This window comes from Pteropus medius, unplaced genomic scaffold, assembly GCF_902729225.1.
Source record: "Pteropus medius unplaced genomic scaffold, Ma_sr-lr_union100, whole genome shotgun sequence".
NCBI lineage: Eukaryota > Metazoa > Chordata > Mammalia > Chiroptera > Pteropodidae > Pteropus > Pteropus medius.
Genome location: NW_024349803.1, coordinates 22,232,899 through 22,254,517, shown reverse-complemented (window position 1 = coordinate 22,254,517; position 21,619 = coordinate 22,232,899). Strand labels below are relative to the sequence as shown.

Below are 21,619 nucleotides of genomic sequence, written 5' to 3'. Positions count from 1 at the left end.
AGCAGTGTAGTTAGCCCTCTCGGGCCCTCCAGGCAGCAGCTCATGTACGCTGCTTACTGGAAACGGGGGACCTTCCCGTCACAGGCCTGGGCTGGTCTGCTTCCATGCTGCCGCTGTGGGACTTCTCAGCTAGAACTGTGATGCTGACCTCCCCCAGGGTGGCCCTGGTCCTAGGGTGGGGTCCGGCTCCCCTAGTAGGGGTGTGCTCATGAATGAGGCTTCCAGCTGCCATTCGTGGGGCCCCACGAGGAAGCTTATGCCCTTCGAGGCCTGAAGTCTCCTCTTGGGAACAGATGCTCTGGTTTGGGGAGCCTCAGCTCTGTGGGCCCCTCTGGTGGGGGAAGAGAGCCTCGGGCTGGGGCAGGACAGGTGAGGGCCTACACACCACTCAGCCGTCCCGGAGTCAGCCCCCCAGGAGCCAGGACCTGCTGAGATGCTGCCTGCTCATTGCTTGGTCTGCTCTGCCCTTGGCCCGCCCCATCCCTTCTCCACATAGCAGCCTGAGGCTGCCGAGTTGTGCAGTGGCTCGTGCCTCCCAGCAGTCCTCCAGCCTCCCCCAAGTGCAGGCCGCGGTGCTCACCACAGCCGTGATGCCCCCTGGGTCCCGCCTCTCACCCCCACCCCCACCTCCCACCACTCTACTCGCATGCCCCTCCGGCCACGCCAGCCTCTTCACTGCTCCTTGGACATATCCAGCACGTTCCAGCCCCAGGGCCTTTGCACCTGCTGTTCCCACTGCCGGGAATGCGCTGATCTCGCCTCTATGCCGCGGCTTCCTCATTCATAACGTGGAGTAAGAGCAGGAGCGGCCTTACGGGGCGGCTGGGAAGATTTGCTCGGACAATTCACACAAAGCTCTACAGGCAGGCTTTGTCCGTGCTGGGCTCTAATCCACGACCTGGGAGGTGGCTGGAGGTGGGGACGGAAGGGCTGGGCCCCCTCATTGGAGCCCTGCAGGCTGGCCAGCCGGAAACCTGGGGCTCAACTGGTGCCCCTAGAAAGGGAACCCCATGTACCCCGTAAGGCCCTCAGGCTCCACTTCCTAACCGCCACAGGTCTGTCTCACCGGATGCCCCCCACATGCCAACAGGGCTCCCACACAGCCTGTTTCTAAAGCGGCTTCCAGCTGCCAGGCCAATCTGGAGGCCCATGCACGGCCCCCACCGGACAGTGGGGGTGGGCAACCCACATGCCCGGCCTCCCTGCCCGCCCATTAGCCGGTGGGCGAAGGTGGGGATCGGAATGGGCTGGGGTGGGGGCAGCCGGGCTGGCTCTGATGAGCATCTCGCTGCTGCCGAAGCGGCTGCGGGGGGCTTCCTCGAGCCCATGGACCCGCCCGCCCACGCACCTGGCTCTGTCCTGCCCCCGGTGGCTCCGAGCCTCGGCCAAGCGGGGCCAGGGCTTGGGGCTTCTTCGGAAGGAGACGAGTGGGCCCTCCAGGGGTATCTCCACCCCCCCACCACCACCACCACCCAGCAGACCGCTGGCCTGGGGCCTTCTGCAGGGGCCTGGGAGCCAGGCAGCCAACCTAGCAGGGAGGCGGGTGGCGCCCCAGGACCTCTGTGGGTAAAGTCTTCCCCTCCTCCCGCCTCCTCTGCCCCTCCCTCCCTCCCTTCCTCCTCCCCGTTCTCTTCCTCCAAGACACATGTTTCCAATCCCCTCTCAGGCCCCTCTCCAGCCCCTTCCCATCCGCCGCATGTGCAACTCATTAGGAGACCCTCGGGGCTCGAAACCCAACTCGGGCCAGGCGTGGGACGGGCCCCTGTCCGCAGCGGCCTCCCCGTCCAGCCCCTGTGCAGCCCCGTGCAGCCTCGGGCTGGAGACCACAGGAGCTGGGCATGGCCAAGAGCTGGCTGGTGCCGGGTAGGGGAGCGTGGCCAGGCGGCAGCTCATCTCTCTCCTCTCCAGCCTGCAGTCCGGTGCCCATTTAATCACCAGAGCCACCCCGAGAGCCGGGCCGGGTAGCTTCTGGAGTCCCACCGGGGCAGCCGGACCCGTTTGTGAAAAGCAGGCCTCAGGGCCCGTAGAGTGTGCCGGAGGAAGGCGTGGGCTCTGAGCGGCTACCTCAATGGCCCTCAGCTCCCCACCCGAAAACGTGAAGGAGGGGTCCAGAGAGGAGACGTGGTGTGAACAGCCACTGGGCAACATAAGGCCACGTCCTTCCCTGAAGGACACGCTGAGGGCACAGTCCCACGGACTGGTCGTGGTCACTGGAGTTTGGGAAATGCCAGACGAACAGAACAAAGCCAGCTATGTGCCTGCGGGACTGGCCGGAGCCCTTCACGCTGTGTGCTGTGCAGTGTAGTGAGCATGGCGTTTCCCAGGCGCTGGACCACGTGAGCCTTCATGGCGAGCTGGACCCCACTTTGGACAGCGCTGCGGAAAATCCCTGAGGCATCCAGAGGCGTGGGTCAAAGGCCCCTGCTGGGACAGGCTCCCTGAAGCCCGAGCGTGGCTGTTTCCTGCTGGGAATTGAATGGGGGTGACAGCTAAGGAAGGGGGAGCAGGAGGCAGCAGAGGCTGGCGAGGCCAAGGCTTGGAGGTAGGACCATGCTTGAGCCATGTCAGGGCGCTGGGGACACTGATTTCCTCCCTTCCTCATGGGCGGCCAGGCAGGTGGGTGGGCAGAGTCGGGGGCATGAGGCTGGCGGGCAAGGCCTAGCCCCGCGGGATGGGACCTGCGTGGGCCAGCTCCAGGTGATGGGAGTGTCCGTGCTGCCGCCCCCACCACAATAGCCTCAGGACGAGGCCACCACCGACTCCAGGCTCAGAAGAGCTGCTTTGTCTCGGCTCTGTTCTCTGTCCCTGTTGGGCCAGCCCCTCTGCTCAGAGCCCATTCTGCCCACACTCCCTGGCCTTGCCCCCAGGACCCTCCCCACACTATGCAGGCACAGGAGGGCTGAGCAGGGGCCGTGTGCTTGGCGCAGGGCTGTGTCCCCCCCCCGCCCCCCGCCTCACAGCGGCCTTGCACGGCATACTGCGCCCACCCATGGATGAGGGAATGAATGGGCCTGGAGAGGGGAGGCCGGTGGGCGAGTCGGCGTGGGGACCAGGCCTCTCACCTATGCCCTGTCCCAAAACACATGGCACTCACACCTTGGTCGTCTGAAGGCCACGTAGGGCTGTCCGGCTATGTCCAGTGCAAGGCCTCGCCAGCGGTCACCACTTGACCTTGTCTAGTGTAGGTGTTCCAGGCCAAGGCCACGCCGGCTGCCTGCAGAGCTTGGGAGTGGGGCAGGGTTGGGGCCCAGTCCCTTAGGCCAAAGAGCCCCTTCCTCCTGACAACCCCACTGTAGAGCCTGCCCGGCTGCCCCACGCTCTGGGAGTTAGGGTAGGCAGAAGGTGTTGCCCCACTATGGATGGGGCAGCTGAAGCGCCGCCAGGGCCCCCCAGTTCTGTGACAGGCAACGGACTGTCCCCAGCTCTGTCGGGCCTCCTCGTGTGGTCGTGCCATAGTCTGGGAATCCAGCCTACTCCTCAGCTTGAGTTCTTGGGCCGGGCCTGGTGGTTCTGGGGAAGCAGACGAGGCTCTTGGGAAGGTTTCTGGGGAGGACTCTGGATCCAGCATACTGCTCTCCCAACACCTCAGCTCCACCAGCCCTGGGCTCTGAGCTGCCCATGGGGCCCCGGCCGGAGGGCTGTCCCATCTGGAGATGAGGGGCAGGGCAGTGCTGTCTTCTGGCCATGGCTGGGGCAGGGGCCCTCAGGCAGAGCTGGCCCCTGGTCCACCCTGTCCTTACCTCCAAAGGCTGCCAGGATCCCTGAAAGTCCATCGGACCCCTCCTCTCTCCCAGGAGACCCCCATCTTCACAGAGAAGGCATCTCCCAGGCCTGGGGACACGTGCCCCTGTGGCAGGAGTAAGGCTGGGTGGGGCCGGGTCAGGAAGGGGAGTCCCCCAGACTGTTTCCTGGTGCTGCCACCGGGGCCTGCCTACCTGGGAAGATCCGGGCAGGTGCTGGCCCGCTGAGCCCGTGTGAGCTGGCGCTGAGTGTGAAACCTGGGATGGGGCTGGGCGCTGAGGCTTCGGTCCAGCAACCTCATACCTGGACCAGGCCAGCTAGCTCCCAGGCCATTTCTCCAGCCTCATCATGGTCACATGGTTACTGTCACCGTCACCGTCAATGCCTCATAGGAGGGATTCCTGAAAAACAGGGCAGCGTGGGCCGTTGGGGAGGAGGTCCGACAGGCCTGGGCAGCAGGCAGATGCTAATGAGGCAATTAGGCCTGGCACCTGAAGCGGACCCAGCCCAGGCCCCCGGCACATCCGCTGCCAGATGCCCCGGGAATTCCCAGCCTCCTCCACCCTCCCAGCCTCAAAGGCTGGACTGGCTTTGCTGTGAGGAGCCTGCCCCGCTGGCTCTCCTAATCAAAACACCACAGGCTGGTTGGGCAAGGGACACCCAGGGCACTCCCTCTCCCCCAACGCCATCACTACTCCATGCCTTTTCTCTGGCTGAGACTGCCTGCCCGAGATGCCCTCCTGCCCTCTGCCCCCGGCTCAAACCACCAAGGCCCCAAGCCCTTCCTGGCAGAGGTGGCCTCAGAAGGATCAGCAGCTTGGAGCAGGAGGCCAAGGGTGACCTGGTGGCCAGATGGGCAGGCAGCTAAGGACCCCTGCTCCCCAAAGCCCTGGCTTCCATCCCTCAGAGCCCCGCATGGGCTTATGAGGTACTGCCCACAAGCCCTGGGGTGTTATAAGAGGGAGGGGAGGTGAGCCCAGGGCTCTGGCGCCATGGCTTGGGGGCCGGGAACTGGCCCACCTGAGCTTACCTGAGTCCTTTCCGTCTCTTACCCTCCTTCCTCTGAGTCCCAAGCAAATCAGACCCAGTGACCTGGCTTCCAGGGGCTGTGGAGCAGCTTCTCCTGGCCCCCTCAGGCCTCAGTGCCAGCAAGTGGGGCTTCCAGCTGTGCCACACCCACCCCCAGCCAGCCCCTCCCTCAGGGTGGTGGTGTGCAGGACTAGAACCCACATTTGGGACTCTAGGGACCACTGGGTCCACCAAGATTGGGAGTTTGGGCTCAGTCCGTGGAGGAAGGATGAGCTGCACCTGGGTTGGAGTGGGGGTCACTCTGAAACAAAGAAATCAGGGCCCGAGCCCGCGGCCAGGAAGAGGCCCTGCTAGGCACGGCAGCGGCAGGGGTCCATCCCCTCATGGCACGGAGCCTCTGGGAACGGAATCTCACAGTGACTCTGGACAGGTCATGCCGAACAGGCCGCCGCCCAAGTGAGGGATGCAAGCGGAAGGCTTCTAGAATCACCTAGCTTGGCGGGGGGCGGCCAATGGCATTTTAAGTTACAGGACCACGTGCTGACAACAGTCTAGAAGGTGGCCCATGTTCCAATTCGGGCTCAGCCACTTCCCAGGGGCCCACTCAGGATGAGTGGGTTTGGGGGGAAGGGTGAAAAGGCGGTCAAAGGAGAGAGCTGGGAGAGGTGGGTCCCGGGGGTCACCGGTCAGTGCACAGGCCCCGAGAGAGCAGGCAGGACGCTGCAGGGGCCGGGCCTGGGCAATGGATCCTGGGCCCTGGGGGGTGGCAGGGAGGTGAGGAGAGGGCAGGTCCAGATCCCCAAGGGCCACTCTGCCAGGAACCAGGGGAGGCCCAGGTCTGATTCACGTTCTCACGGGATCCCTCCGGCAGCTGCGTGGGGGGTGGACCGTGCAGATGGAGCAGGGGGCTGAGAGGGAGGCTGGCGACATGATCCAGGGAGAGCCGAGGGCCTCGGCTGTGCGGTCATGCTGGGGAGAAGGCGAATTCTGAAGCTGGGTCCTGGGCTGGGTCAGCCGGGCCTGCCGCGGATGTGGAAGCGCATCTGACAGCACGTGTGCGCGATGCAGCCCCCTCTCGTTACCGGTCCCTCCAGTCTGTCTCCCGGCATGCTGTCGGCCCCCGCCACCCCAGGCGTGAGAAGAGCTGGTAGAGCAAGGGACCTCCAGGGACTGTGCCTGGGCCTCTCCCTGCAGGAGCCCGGAGCCGCCCTGAGAGCCAGCTGGAAGCCCCCGGGGCTGGGGGGAAGGAGGCCAGGTCCTCAGGCTGGGGCCCAGGCCCCTGGCACAGCTTGGTCTGTGCCCACAGGCTTCGGTTTCCCCATCTGTCAGAGGGGTCGACAGCCCTCTCAGGGCCGATGCAAAGCCTGGACGTGGGGCCAGAGGGGAACACGATTCGAGACAGTCAGGTGTGCACCTGCCCAGGAAGCCCGCGTGGAGGAGGTCATAGCTGGGAGCCCCAGGCGAGCACATCCACCCTCCCCCCAGACCACCCATCCCACTCGCCAGTGTTTGTGTGTTTCCTTCCCATCACCTGGGCGACCATGACTCAGCCCAGGCCCAGTGGGTAAGTGAGTAACTGGCTGGGGCTGGAGCCAGGCCCTTGGGCAAGACATTCCCCTTCCTAGGCCTCAGCTTTCCCATCTGTAGAACAGACAGACAAGCCCCGCTCCGTTCACCTCGCTGGGGAGCCTGGGGCGAATCCGGAGCCGGGGATCTGAAAAGCCGCAAAGGAGGGAGCGCATCGTGGGGTGTGGCCTCTGTGCCCGAACAGAAGCCAGTCCCGAGTCAGCCCTGAGCGGAGCTCGAAAGGCTCACTCATCCGGGTGACCAACCCAGCAGACCCCCGTCTCTCTGAGGGGAAACTCTACCTGTGAGAACCTGGAATAGAGGGAGAGTGAGCCATGAGGAAGGCCTGGTCGCCCCCCCACCCAGACCCCCGCAGGCTGAACTGCCCTTACGTGCTTAGAGAGGGGCACGTGCTGAGCCCCGCGGGTGCTCAGCTGAGGTCTGCCGAGGTCAGGCAGGGCTGGCTTCCTGACGCGGTGGCCCCTCCGAAGCTGGAGATGATTTCAGAGGGTGAGGGCGGGGGATGAGGAAGTGTGTGAGGAGGGGTGCTGAGTCTGGGGCATAGACTAGGGAGCAGGAAGAGGTCAGGGTAAAGTGAGCCGGGGTGGGGCCAGGCCATCGGTGCTCTGGCTGTGAATGGAGACTAGCAAACACTGTTTATCTCTCTCTCCCAGTCAGTCACATTGTCATGCCTGCTTGGAAGGGCTTTGAGGCCAGTGGATGGTTCAGCATAAGAGAAAGTGCTGTGATTGACTAGTATTGTCTGCCAGGGGCAAAGCATTGCAGAGCGGTGAACGTTAGTTGGTCCTCTATTTTTCCTCCTCAGGTGGCCCCAGTGGGCTCGGTATGTGTCTGGGAGGGGCACGCTCTCCGTGAGTAACCGTGGGGATTGCTGTCACTGGCTGAGAAGGAATTATTTCAGTCTAATGCCCCTGGAGGTCCCACCTCACAGCTCTGCACACACCCTGGCTCAGGGCCGGTGCTCCGAAGGTGTTTGGACATGAACGGAGAGGACGCGCCCCAGGGCCCAGCTGTCTCCATCCTTACGCCTTCTCCAGGCAGCCCCGGGGAGCTCCCCGACTTCCCGGCCCTGGCTTTCATCCTGCCACGTCTTGTTCTCGGATTTTCCTGGGCGTGACCCTATCTCTCACCTGCTCCCCAGGGCCCCACCTGCCTACCCCCTCTGCCTCATATACCTGGGCAGGACATGGGGAGAATGAACAGACATGTGGGTCCCCAGCACCAGAGCTGCCCCAGACGACAGCCGCCCCAAGCCATCCTGCCACCACCCAGGGCCCAGCAGCCCCTGCTGTTCCATCTAGAACTTGTCACCATGAGATCCCAGGAATGGCCAGTAAGGCAGGGTCAACCCAGGTGACTGAGAGAGGCGAGCAACACCCTCCTGTAACAACGCCTCCGGGGGCCCTGCCTGTGGACACCCCAGCAGGAGTCTGTGTGTGTGCATATGACAGTATTGTGCACGTGTGTATTGTATATTACTGTGCTCGTGCAGAGGTCTGTATTTGTATTTCTGTGAGCACACGTGGATATATCTGTAGGTAGATATGTGTTTATGCCTGCATTACATGTGTCCTTATGTGTGTATGTGGGGTGGGGGGTGCACATGCACATGCATGGGTGTGTATGGCCAGGAGTTCTGTCCAGGGCAAGAGAGTTGCCTGGCCTTTCACAGTCCACCCCTGGCCTGGCTTAGACATGACCTATTCTGACTGCAACTCACCAAGGGATAATGAAGAAGCTGTCCTAAGGGTCAGGGACAAGCAGAGTGACTCCCAGTCTGGGTCTCAGGCAGGGCTCTGATGGCATACCTCCTCCGGCCTGGTGGAGCTGCCCTGGGCAGAGGCTGGCTTCATGGGCTGGGGGGCCCAGCCCCAGCCCCAGCTCGTTCTCCTGGTGGGATGTGGAACAGACCCATTGGGAAGCTGCCCTCCTGGAACCAAGCAGGAGCTCCCCCTAAATTTGTGCTGGGCTCTTAGGATAGGAGGGCAACAAACTGCCTGGCCCTCCTCCCCTCCTCTCCCGTTCCCCGCCTGGCATATGCCATTCAAAACATGGTGGCCCATCTCTAAGGAATTCATGGGCACCAATGGGAAAAGGAAAGTCTGCTTCCAAGATGCTTAAACTATTCTTGGTGACACAGCTCCGCAGTCACCAAGCCATGTGGACGTGTGTGTGTTGGGGTGGGGGCGGGCGCACACCAGTTCATGTCTGCTCAGTTCACATGAAACATGCCACCATCACAACTTCGCCCTGCTGGGAAGGCGCCTTCCCTGTGCGGGTCAGGGAGGGCAGCCCCAACTCGTGGGTTTGGGTCTGGCACCTGGGTGAACAGGGATGAGACAGGGCAGGAGGAGGAAAGGGCTTGAGGGGAGGTGGACATGCCATTGAGTGACCAAAGGGAGAAAGTCTGGTGGGGGGTGTTGAACAGTGACTGATAGAGATGGGGGCGGGGGTCCCGGGAGCACGGAGCAGGGGGCTCATTGAGCCTAGAGGATCAGGGGAGGCTTTCCTGAGGGCGACTCCTGAGCTGGGATTTTCTAGAAGACCGGCAAAGGGTGAAGGCAAAAACATGTCCAATATGCAAAGGCCTGGAGGTGTGCGGGAGAGGGACAGCCCTCAGAGAGCTCAGACACACCCCACCTGCACGTGTGTGTGTTGGGGGGGGCACACACCCTCCTGAGACCAGCTCCCCCTCACCCCACCCCAGGGGCCCACACCTGTTCTGGAGGTCCTCGCCCTGGTGAGTGGGCACCTCTCCTGGGGCCTGTAGGTGAGGGAGGGCCTGAACCCTGAGGGCAGGAAAGGGCAGATTCCTGAAGAGGAAGAATGTTTTGGCCCCAAGGCCACCCCCTGGGGCACCAGGTCCCCTCTTCCAGCATCCCCGAAGGAAATTTAGTGGCAGGGCAAGGCCCTGGCCTCTTGCTGTCTCACCACAGGTGAGTTCCTGCTGTGCTCCAGGTCTTGTAGGTCAGAGGGTTCTGTCCCCCACCCCTGCCCCACATACGCCAAGGGCAGCCCTCTGTGACCCTGGCTGTCCAAGGCTGAAGGCAGGGCCTCCACTCAGGAACCAAGGCTTTGGGCCTCTCCTCTGACCGAGGTGAGGATGGCCCAGGGCCCCGCTGGCACTGCGTATGGCCAGGCTAATTCTCCTCCGCCCCTTTGCTTCCGCCGCCACCCCCTCCCCATATGCTCTTGCTCTGTCCTCATCCAAACCCTGCCTCTCCTCGCTTCCAGCCGGAGGATGCCCCCGCCCCCCGGGGAATTCTTCCAGTCCCACCCACCCTTACAGGTCCCTCCTCCAGGGTGTGTCACTCCGATAGAGCAGTCCAAAGAGGGAGACGCGAGGGAGCCCTCACAACCTAATGCGAGAGGTGGCAGGGCCTCCTTTCTTCCCTCATGCTTGGGGGCCAGGGACTGCGGGGACACAGGGAAGGTTCCCATTTCAGTTGTGCCCTCCCTGGTGAGAACAGGGCCTAACTCCTCATCCGGCACTCCAGGGGCGGAAGCTCCTCAACCAGCCCCCAGGAATGATTCACTGGCCAGCCAGTCTCCTCCCTGCGGGTCTGCTCAGGCTTCTTTTTTGAGTGCTGCCTCCCTCCCTGACGACCAGCACCTGGACTGCCAGCCAAGGGACCTACCCACCTGGGTAGGTTTGTGATGGACAGTCTGGGCGCTGTCCAGGTCAGCACTCTCCATCAAAAACAGAACCAAAGAAGTGAGAAGCACACTCAGGTCACACAACGCATCATCAAGGGCAGGGCAGAATCTGGGTCTGGGCTTCTCAGGCTCTGGAGGCTCTTTCCACAGATCCTGGGACCCCAGGAAAGTAGGCTCTGCCCAGCAACCCCAGGACAATCCTGGGCAATGAGGATCTCTGGCTACAATGCTGTGTCTTTCTGGAGCTGTGACTGTGGGAGAGACCCCTGCTCCTTTGGGACAGACTCTGGGGCGGGAGATGAAACCCTTCAGGTAGGCTGTGCTTCGCAGGGAAGACTGGGGGGAGCGGGTTCTGCTTCAGGGCCGCCCCCCTTCTTGCCTTAGGGTCAGCGGAAAGCTCAAACCCTTCCGGTTCCAGAGCCCTTCCTTCGGCAAGTCTCATCACTATCGCCCCGCACCTTTGATCCTGACTCCTTCCAGCTAGGGGTAGAGGCTGAGTGAGAGGGGTAATATAAGCCCAGGGAGGTGGGGGCACTCTGCCTGGCAGGGGACGGACCAGACGGACCGCAGGGCCCAGCCACGAGGTCCCTGCGCCGAGAGGCAAGCCCGGCTCCTTAGGAAAAGCGCGGCAGGCCCTGCGCACGCGCGCCACTCCAGTGGAGCCGCTTTGTTCCAGCGCTACCTGCAGATCCATTCACCTCCTTCGACCCGCCTGCGGGAGCGGGTACGGGCCGCTCGCGGAGGCCCCGCCCACTTCCCGCGCTGGGTGGAGCCGGCGGCGGGCCACCTCCCTCCCCCACCATCTCCTTCGGTCGCGATTGGCCATCTGCGCGGCGCACGCCCGCCTACCGCGAAAGTTGATTGGTGCGTTGGGAAGGAGGCAGGGGACCGAGAGCCGATTATGAAGGAGCGCTCCCCCTCCCACCCGCCCCTGTGGAAAAGTCACGTGGCGCTTCACTCGGCGCCTGTCACCACCCCGCTTGGAAAGCTTTCTTAAAGGGCTCGCTCTCTCCTTCCAGGGCTGGTCTTTTCCAGGATTTCTGCATCCCTGCCCACCGAAGGTGGCGTGGCCCTGGGCCGTCCTACTCTGCCAGTCGCCTAAGTGCTGATTCCCGATCAGGCCTGCTGGAGTGAGACCCCTCTCAGGTCTCGGAGCCTGTGGCCGTCACGGGGACTATGCAGTCGCCTGAAACGCTGACCGCCTAAACACAGTTCCTGGCACGTAGTAGGCGGTCAGTTTTCTTTTGTTGAATGAACTCGCTGAGAGAATGAATGAATAGGGTTGACAGGAGGGGAGCTTGGCTCAAGCGTGACCACTCCATCCCCGGGGACATTCTGCTTCTGTGAATGGGAGGAGGGGATACCAGGCGCGGGACGCCCCAGGGCAGCCCTTTACGGTAGGGCCCTGAAGCTCTGTGAGCGCGGGTATAGGGGACCTAGGAGGGCGCCGTGGCCGGGCCTCCAGGACGGGTCATAGCCAGTTCCGGGCAAGGCGAGCCCGCGGCGGCGGTGAGGCTGGGCGAGGGCCCGGGCGCCGATCTCCCGGTGCACAGGGCCGCGAGCGCGCCCGCGTACCTGTGGGGAGGGGCGGCGGAGGCGCGGCGCCTTTAAGCCTGGGCGCCGGCCCCGCGGCCCCGCCCCCCGGAGAACGCCTCGGCGCGCGGCCTCCGGAGCCGCCGTTTAATTGGGGCTGTCAGGCCGCGGCGCGCGCGGAGGGCCGGGCGGGACGGAGGCCGGGAGGCCGGGGCGGCGGGCGCGCAGCTCGGCAGGAGGCGGGCTCCCGCAGACGCGGCTGGGGCCCGCGCGGCCGGGGCGCCGTCCCTGGGCAGGGCTGCCCGGCCCCGGCCCCGGGCCACCCGCGCTCCTCATGAAAAACCAGCTCCGCGGCCCCCCAGCGCGGGCGCACATGTCGGCCTCGGGGGCGTCAGCGGCTGGGGGCACCGGGGCGGGGTCGGAACCGGCTGCGGGGTCCGGCGCGGGAGCCGCGACGGGTGCTGGAGCCATGCCGTGCAAGAGCGCCGAGTGGCTGCAGGAGGAGCTGGAGGCGCGCGGCGGCGCGTCCCTGCTGCTGCTCGACTGCCGGCCGCACGAGCTCTTCGAGTCATCGCACATCGAGACCGCCATCAACCTGGCCATCCCCGGCCTCATGTTGCGCCGCCTGCGCAAGGGCAACCTGCCCATCCGCTCCATCATCCCCAACCACGCCGACAAGGAGCGCTTCGCCACGCGCTGCAAGGCGGCCACCGTGCTGCTCTATGACGAGGCCACGGCCGAGTGGCAGCCAGAACCTGGCGCTCCCGCCTCGGTGCTTGGCCTGCTCCTGCAAAAGCTGCGAGACGACGGCTGCCAGGCCTACTACCTCCAAGGTAAGGGCAGCGCCGAGACCCCCGTCCGGGATTAGGGCTCTCCCGCGGCTCCCTGACGCCCCTGCCGGAAGCTGCTTTCCTTCCACGCGCTCAGCCTGCCCCGCCGGCGCCACGTCGCCCCCAACCCGCATCCGCCCCTCCCGGGAGCCCGGCCCCCGTGGTGCGGGTTTAGCCTGGTGTGGGGGCCTCCCCCTCCCCGTACCCCTTCTTCGGCAAGATTCGAATGGGCTGAACAAACTTTTTCCTGCCTGGGCTTTCCTTTTTAACCGTCGTTGGGGCCATGGCAGCGCCCAGGTTCCAGCTGAACCCCTCAGAGTAGGGAGGGGCCCCTCCTGGGACCCCCAAAGGGGACAGGGCACCCAAGTCCAGCTCCTCCAGCCTGAATGCGTGTCCCCGGGAAGCCGGGAGGAGACTGGAGCCTTTCTCAGCACCATCCCCACCTCCCGGGCAAAGAGACCGTTTGAGTTGGGGGACTCTGGGTATTCCCGCATGGGTCTCGCTCCTCGGGGATCACAGACTCTTGGAGGCACTTGGGGCGGGGCTGTAAGCAATGTCCCTTGCCCCGGCCCTGGTTTCCTGGTTTTCCCGGGCCTGCCCCCTGCCTGCCGCCCCAAGCTTATGGAAGGGGGGAGCCAGAGCTGGGGGGCGAGTGGCTGCAGCCGGTGTTTCCAATTAACATTCCAAAATGGCCTCTCGCTGGCAGCGGGGCGGGCAGTCGGGGAGGGGAGAGGAGGCCTGCGGCACCCTCGGGCGCAGGGCCCATGCCTAGCTGCAAGGCCATCCCTATGTCTCATCCCTTAAAGCCCCCAGAGGCCCTCCCGCTCTGTGGGTCCAAGGCTGGAGGGGTCTTGTGTTCTAAGGGGGGGTTCTGGAGAGGTGGAGCTGGGACCCCTCTTATGAACCTGTGCCTGCTAGGGGTAAGGGCCTGCCAGTACCTTCACACTGCCTGCCCTGACTGGTTGGGGACGGGGGCACACTTTGGACTCCCAGGCAGGAGGCCGGAGCCCTCTCTGACCCAGACGCGGCTCTGGCTTCTGCAGTCTCACCTATAAGAGCGGTTTGCAAACCCTCAGGTGCTGGCCCGAGATGGGTTTTCTGCCTTCCTTTACCACTTAGCAGTTTGGGGGCACCCATGGGTGCCAGGTGCACATAGGAGCCACAGAAGAGGGGTGAGCTGAGGCCTGTCCTCAAGTGCCCTAAAGCTGGTGGTGTGGCTGGGGCGTTGAAGCCTTAGGAATACGGGTGTAGAGCTCAATCAGCCATGTTACTTCACCGCAGGGGGCCTCAGTTTCCTCATCTGTGATGTGGGTCATGGGACAGATGTGGAGAAAACAGGAGACGGTACACGTGTAACGTGCTTGGCACTGCCCACGGTGGCTGTTGTTGGTGTTATGGTGCCTGACGTGGGGAGCCGTGGCCATCCGTGGTCTTGCGCTGCCCATCTGTGCTGCGGGCATGGGCCGGTGGCGTCAGCAGTCTCTCACCCAGACCCTGTCTTGCCCTGGCCACAGGTGGTTTTAACAAGTTCCAGACAGAGTACTCAGAGCACTGCGAGACCAACGTGGACAGCTCGTCCTCGCCGAGCGGCTCGCCGCCCACCTCCGTGCTGGGCCTGGGGGGCCTCCGCATCAGCTCCGACTGCTCGGATGGGGAATCCGACCGAGAGCTGCCCAGTAGTGCCACCGAGTCGGACGGCAGCCCTGTGCCATCCAGCCAGCCGGCCTTCCCCGTCCAGATCCTGCCCTACCTCTACCTCGGCTGTGCCAAGGACTCCACCAACCTGGACGTGCTCGGCAAGTACGGCATCAAGTACATCCTCAACGTCACGCCCAACCTGCCCAACGCCTTCGAGCACGGCGGCGAGTTCACCTACAAGCAGATCCCCATCTCTGACCACTGGAGCCAGAACCTCTCCCAGTTCTTCCCCGAGGCCATCAGCTTCATCGGTAGGTGTTGCTGTGCTCTGGGCAGGATGGGTGGGCAGGCGCGTCAAGGTGTGTACGGGACTCTGGGTGTCGCCTGCGCCTGACTAGGTCCCGCTGGGCCTGTCGAGGCCTGTGTGTGCCCTGCATGTGCCAGCGCGTGCCCATGGGTGTACCCATGCCTGCTCTGAGTCACTGAGGCCCTCAGGGCCAGAGCAGTCCCCTGAGCGCTGGGCTCCATGCAGCTGTCGGCACCTCGTGGCCTCCGCCGTGTAGCTCGGGTTTTTCTGGATCCGCTGTGTCGGGCTGAGCAAGCTGGAACATCACGGCTCCCAGACCTCCCACTGCTCTGCATCACACCTCAGCACACGTGTCTCACCAGGGTGGGGGTGTCACGTGCCTTTTGGGTTTTACTATATACCTGAGGGGCTGAAGGGTGGTTCAGAGTCAAAGGCCTACCCAAAACGGGCAGCTGTTGGAATGCGGGGACCTGCTTGGAGTATAGGGGGTGTAGGGAGGAACGTGGGGAGGCTGAGGAGTCCCCAGCACTGTGTTCCGCTGTCTGCCTTGGAGCCTCTGAGCCCCCCACCTCCCCAGCTCAGCTGACTCAGGCTCCATGAGTCGCCTTATCTCTGACGGCCCCCCCTCGCTTCCTCCTCAGCCAGTTGGAGGCTGTTAGGCTGCGGGTCATCTTCCCTGGCCTCCCTCTCGCCCGGGGTGCGGGGAGGGGACACAGATCGTGGAAACCCTGGGTTCTCTGAGCCTGGTGACCCAGTGCTCCTGCCCAGCCTTCGATGGCAGGGAGGGGGTGGCCAGGGCAGTCTTCTGCTGGCGGCGGTGTCCAGCGGAGGGCGTTTTGGTGTCAGCTGGGCTGGGCTAGCTTTAATAACAGGAAGTGGGAGGCTTCCCAGCCTCATCCGCTTACTGGGAACCAAAACTAGGTGCCTGGCTGAGAGGAAGGAAGGAAGCTGAGGCCTGGGGGAGGGGCTGTAACTGGGGCTGCCGGAGCTTCCCAGCTCTGCCCAGGAGGACATGGCCCAGGGTCTGTGGTGCTGCCTCAGCATCTGTCCTGCCCCCCAGAGAAGGAGGGGTGTGGAGGGGGACCCCAGACTCCCCAGGGTTGGGCTTATGCTTCTTGAAGGCTCCTCTCCAGTCGGGGAGGGGGACGGAACAGGGCGTAAGGGTAGGTGGGAGCTTATTCCCCATCTGACAAGTGAAGGGATCGGTGCCCAAGCACCCTATAGGACACATGGGGCGGGATCCAGCACCAGCCCCCGCTGCCCAGCGACACCCTGAGAGGGCTCAAAATAAAGCCAGTGGAAGTGGTTTCACTTTGGATCACTAGGAGTGGGTTTGGGGGGCCAGGCGTTTCCCATATTCTGGTGTTACCCCTGGAGGCTTGCCTCCACCACCCGCTTCTGCCCCAAATCTCAGGGTCAGACCACATGGCTCTACACGAAGCCGCAATATCCGTCCCTTCCTTAGCTAGCCTTGTCTCCACTTAGTCCTCAAGTCTGGACGAAGCACCTACTGCGCGCTTAGCCCTGGGTATCCTCAGGTGGAGGTGGGGAGGGGAAACTGCAGGCCAGGGGCAGTGAGCACCAGATGAGAAATGGTTGGTGAGCCTGTGACTCATCTTGTCGGGGTACACTAATTGAGTGCCAACTGTATGCTGGCTCCCGGAGGGGCTCAGTCAGGGAGGGGGGAGCTTGAGAGCGCCAGGGCTGCCTCTTGTTAATCTAAGCCCCTGGCCCAGCCGTGGCCCAGAGCAAGGCAGCTGCCCGAGGGTCCAAGGGAGGAGAGACTACAGGACTGGCTCGTTTAGTGGCTTGACCAGAATTTGTTGAGCTCCTACGGTGGGGGCTTGCCAGGGGGCAGAGGAGTCTGAGACCAGCACTGGGGAAGCTGGAGAAGGGTGGAGGGGAGGGAGAGTTGGCGGAATCTGGTTGTCTGTGGTCGGAGATGTCGCTGGCACATGGGCCAGCTGGGGGGAGTCTGGTAAGTGGGGTGGGTAGGCCCCACGTAAGGAAACCCCACTTATGGAACCTTGGGTGTGGCCCTCGTCCCATCCCTGGCTATTTGAGAGCAAGGCTAAGGCCCTAGGGTCCGGCTGGGCAGGGCAGAGCCGAGTACAGAGTCGGGCCCTTATTCCACTGTGGAGGGGCCCCCCAGGCCTGTTTCCCAGGAGGCTCTCGGGGGTACCCATGGGGTACATTAGAACAAGCTGAGCCCCCACCCCCAGGTCATGAGCTGGCTGTGGTGGGTGAGATGAGTTTGGAGGAGCTTCTGTGTGACCTTGGGCTCGTCACTTTGTGTCCTTTATAAAATTAGCTTACTAGCCATGGTGCAGATGACCTGAGAGGGTCCAGGTGACACCCTCAGAAGCTGAGCACACCACCGTAGCAGCAGTAGGATGAGCAGTGATTAAGTCATCACAGTCACTCGTTTGTGGCACCGTCACTTGGCTCGGGTCCTTAGAAGAGCACTATTAGTAATGGGACCCATTGTATAGATGAGCAGATTAGGGCACAGGAATGTCCAGTGATTCGACGCTAATGAGTGGCAGAGCCCTCTCCGCTGTCATCCTCTCCTCCAGGTCACTGTCCCACCCACCAGGTCCCTCAAGAACCAGCAGCGCCAGCCAGTGACCATGCCACCCCCATGCCCCAGCCCTACCCTCTGTGGCCGCTTGCAGGCGGCACCTCCCTGACCCATGCCTGTGTGTTTCAGACGAGGCCCGCTCCAAGAAGTGTGGGGTTTTGGTGCACTGCCTGGCGGGCATCAGCCGCTCCGTGACGGTCACTGTGGCCTACCTGATGCAGAAGATGAACCTGTCACTCAATGACGCCTATGACTTTGTCAAGAGGAAAAAGTCCAACATCTCGCCCAACTTCAACTTCATGGGGCAGCTGCTGGACTTCGAGCGGACGCTGGGGCTGCGCAGCCCGTGCGACAACCACAGCCCCAGCGAGCAGCTCTACTTCTCCACGCCCACCAACCACAACCTGTTCCCGCTCAACACCCTGGAGTCCACGTGAGGCCAGGGCACCGGCGGGCCGGCAGGCGGGCCCGAGGAGCCGGACATTGCCTGTACCCAGAGGCCCGGGCTGACGGGCAGCCGTCACGGCAAGGCCTCTGTCCGCAAGACTCTCTGGAGAGGCCCCTCGGCACCCACACAGCTGCAGGAGTCCACCGGGGCCTCATCCTTGTCCCAAGACACTCTGTTCTGCTGGTGGCCCAGGCGGTTTGGCTATTTTTTAAAGACATCCACGGACCTGAGTTTACTTTTTACTTTCGGCAGGTAAATCCATCCTCCCTGGAGCAGAGAGTGTTCACGGTCTTCTCGACTTTTGTTTTTTTAATGAAAAGTGTTATTTTCAGGCTACATGCAACAGTGGATTGTATAAACCAGTATTTCACCCTTTCTTGATCCTGCGAGAGAGAGAGAAGTGTTCTCAGTTCTGTTTTACTTTCTATTTCAAAAGGCAATTATTGTTTTTTTTTTTAATGGAAAAGACAAACCCTGTGTTGATCTTGACCAAATGCGTTTTGCACATGTGTGGAGCCTCCGTCCTGCAGCAGGCCCCCCACGAGCGGGCAGCTTGCTGCCACCTCGGCGTCAGACCCTGGTCGCAGCCCAGCTCGCCGTGGCTCTGCATCGGCCTGCGGTGGCCACTGCAAGTTGCAATGGGCCGGTCGGCCGAACAGGTGGCCTTTGCATTCTCCGCCCTCCCAACCGCCCCTCCGAGGTCCCTGCAGACTCCCCAGCGCAGGAGACGGAGGCGCTGCAGCCAGAGGAGGGGCCGTGGGGACTGCACGGCAGCAGCATTAGCCCTTCGGGCTCGGCCCCCGGGCGGGCCTGGGCCCCGGGCCTACACACCCACTACTTCTGTCTCTCTCTCTCTCTCTCTCTCTCTCTTTCTCACTGAGAGTGGAGGCCCAGCGGCTGGGGGAAGCGAGGTGGTGGGGGCCCAGCCCTGCTCCCCAAGTTTCTGTCCCTGACCCTGGCTGTTGCTTTGGCTCAGCTGCCACTCCCGGCCCCCTTGTCCCCGTGGCAGCCTGCCCAGCACTCAGCTGGCCCATGCCTTCCACTGCCAGGGACCTCGCCGCCATTTCGGTCCTAGGGCCGGCGTGGACGGCGCGAGGATGGACAGGCGGACGGGGCGTGAGGCCCTGTCCACCGCCCCCGCCCCCCGTGTCCACAGAACAAAGCCACGGATTCCGTTATCCTCCAGTTTTGTCCCTCCTCCGGCCTCAGCTCTACCAGGTGTCGGGACCGCGTGGGGGCCGGGGCCGGGGCCGGGGCACGGCCAGGCTGCGTCCCGAGCAAGCCAGCACTGGCACGAGAGCGAGGCCCGGCCCCTCCGCCCCCGCTGCATCTTACCTCACAGGGGTTGTTTTCAGGGATTCCTTAAGGCCGCAGATTAAAATCTTGCCAGTCGAGAAATTGACAAAAAGCTGCCATGCTGTACACGGTTCTCTTTCTCTCTTTTACTTTTAAAAAGGAAAACTCAGAAAGATGTATCGGATTTGGGTAAATGAGGGTGTGCCAAGAGGGTGGCCAGTTTTGCTTTACGATGTTATGAAGGAAAATTCGTGACCCTACATATATACACACACACATACATATATATATCCCGAACCAGCAACGGGACTTTGTTTATATTGCAAATAAATATTATTTTTTCTTTAAAATGAGTTGTGTCTGATACGGGCCAGGGGCTGGGGGAGGCGAGGAGGAACACTGGCCAGCATCCCAGCGCCTGCTGTGTGTGAGGCAGGGGCTGCGGCCTGCCTGGCACTTGCTTTGATTGATCACAGGCGCCCACAGCCAGAGGAGCAGCCAGGCCTCTGGGAGAAGCTGGGCGTGGGCACTTTCCCAGCCCCCGGGCCCTGGCAGGCAAGGGCATCAGTTTTCTTTGGGGACTTTTGCTGATCGGTTGACAGGTGGTGATGGAAGCTTAGAGAGGTTCCATGGACCAAGGTCTCACAGCTGAGCCTCCGCTCACCCGGAATCACCGAGGCTGTCTGGACGTTGTTGAGGGGGCCAAAGGTCTCTGTCCCCCGCAGCCCTGAGCCCTGGCCCTTTCTTTTGCTGCTTCGGGGGGGTGGGACGGGGGTGTGCATTTATCACTTTCTCCCCTTGGCCCCCAAAGCCCCTGGGACACCAGTGGGACATGAAACCTGGTCAGGGATGAGTCAGCCCTTTGCTCCTTTGGAGCTGGGCGGCCTCCAACAGGTTCCCTGGCCTCCCTGAGCCTCAGTTTCCATCTCTGTAAAGTGGGGCCAGTCACACCCAGAGAGCTAGTGCTTTCGTTTGTTTCTTGGTCTGATCCTGGGCCTACACAGAGGGATCGGCCATGTCTGGCTTCTCCAGGGAAGGTGAGCTTTGGCCATCTGTGCAGCCCCTCTAGGGGCTCCAGGCCAGAGCAGGGAGCAGGGAAGGAGCCTGGAGAAGGATGGTGGCCATGCCTGGGGGAGTGAGGCCCACGTCACAGATGGGGAAGTGGAGGCCAGAGGGGCTTCTGTCTCTCCTTGGCCTCTAGCTGAATTGAGTGACTGAGCCCCAGTCAGGGACCAGGAGGCCTGGGGGCTGACTCAGTCTCCCCATCTCTGCCTCTCACCTGGCTTTGTCACTGCCACTGTGAGCAGCACTGGACTGGCCTCACGTGGGCGGGCAGGTGGGTGGGCAGGGCTGGGAGGATGAGGGCAACTCAGCCCTTCCCAGGGACTCTCCCATTGAGCTGTCCAGGCTCTGCCTTCTCTATCTCTGCCGCGTCTCTGCCCGAGTGACCTCTGACCAGAGCAGTCACACTTTCGCCCGTGTGATGACAGGCAAAAGGCAGGGTCTGTAAGCAAAGGGACTCGGGTTCGAATCCCAGCCGTGTGGCTGCCAGCTTCTCCCCTCTCTCGGCCTCCGCATCTTACAATGGGGGAACTCCACGGCACAGCCAGCAAGCCTGGGGGAGGGAGCGCAGGGTTCTCGTGGCGTAGGCAAAGGAGGGGTGCTACTTTTGCTCTTGGGCTTCCTCGGGGCTCTGGCCCTTCTGTGCCAGGGGCAGGCAAGGGGGTGGGGGCCCGAGCGGGCAAAGACTGGGCCTTTGTTTCCTCTCACCGCCCTCCGCCAGGGCTGGGGAGGCCCGCGGGTGCCGGGCTGGGGGCTGGGCCCTCGACAGGCTGAGTAAGTGCCTGGCAGTGCCAGCGCGCCCAAGCACAGGATGGAAGGAGGCAGCCTCAAGAGAGAGGCCACCCCGTCAGCGCCCTGCCCCCCCAAGGCCAGGCAGCCCGTCTGACCCTCAGTGTCCTCCTCATCTATAGAAATTTGCACCTCAGCACCACGCCCGGCCGGGGTTCCCTTCTGCTGAGAACGGAGGATCCAGTCATGGCTAGATGGCTCCCTCTGTGACCTTGGGTCCTTGCTCTGTGACCTTGGGCTAGGTCATGCCTACTTTGGACTTGTTTCCACCTGGGCCCCAGGTTCTTGCTTCGTGGTGTCTCTGATCGGCCTCATGGTCCACTCCGAACTCCTGTTATTCCTCCCTGCTTCTGCTGCGCTGTCTGCCATGGGCCCTGTCCATCCCAGGCCATCTTTGGCTGAGACCCTCGGTGCCCGTGTCCCCTGAGCTCCTGGACACCGGCTCTCTGGGGCGGAATCTGCTTGTCTCTCTGTCCCATCTCTTTCCTCCTGACCCTGCTGGCCCTGTGCCTCCCTTTGGGTCCGTTTCTGTCTTCATCTCAGCCCGGTTCCCAGGGACCCGCTCATTCATTTCTTAGCTATTCCTTAGCATTCTCACGGGAGGAGGGTCTGAGCCGCTCACTGGCTGGCTCGCGGGCTCACTGGCACATTCATCCCGCAGCCATTTCCTGTCCCGGCTGGGCCCTGAGGAGTGGGAACATGCCCCGGGGAAGATCAGTGATGTCAGGCTGGGTTGCAGGATAATGGGGCCCTCGCCTTGTCCTCTGATAAATGAATCAGGTGCAACAGCAGCAGTGACTCAGGCTGGACACGAGAAGGAACTTGTAGCTCTGTGGAGCGGTTCCCTAAGGTGGGTCTGCTCTGAGCCTGGGGGAGGGGGAGGCAGCACTCAGGAGAGTGGTTACCCCCCGGGGCCCTCGCCAGAGTGCAACCCCAGTCATTCCTCAGGAACGGGGCAGGATGGGGGCTGGCGGCGAGCCTGTGAGGGCACCTGCCGCTCCTCTGCTGCCGCCTGGCACACTCGGGCCTGCCTCCGACACGTCTGCATGGGCCGGCCCTTTGCGTCCGTGTGGCTGTCGCCAAAAACACCAGCCTCGACACCCAGACCCTAACAGGAGCCG

General features: G+C 62.9%; 1 protein-coding gene across 1 annotated transcript; it reads left to right on the top strand.

The window, feature by feature from the left end:
- The first annotated feature begins 11,724 nt into the window (after nt 1-11,724).
- Nucleotides 11,725-18,997, top strand: DUSP7 (dual specificity phosphatase 7). The gene is made up of 3 exons (XM_039837924.1): nt 11,725-12,380; nt 13,892-14,326; nt 17,033-18,997. The coding sequence occupies exons 1-3, from the start codon at nt 11,882-11,884 to the stop codon at nt 17,338-17,340; spliced, it is 1,242 nt and encodes a 413-aa protein (XP_039693858.1). The 5' UTR covers nt 11,725-11,881; the 3' UTR covers nt 17,341-18,997.
- Nucleotides 18,998-21,619: the final 2,622 nt, after the last annotated feature.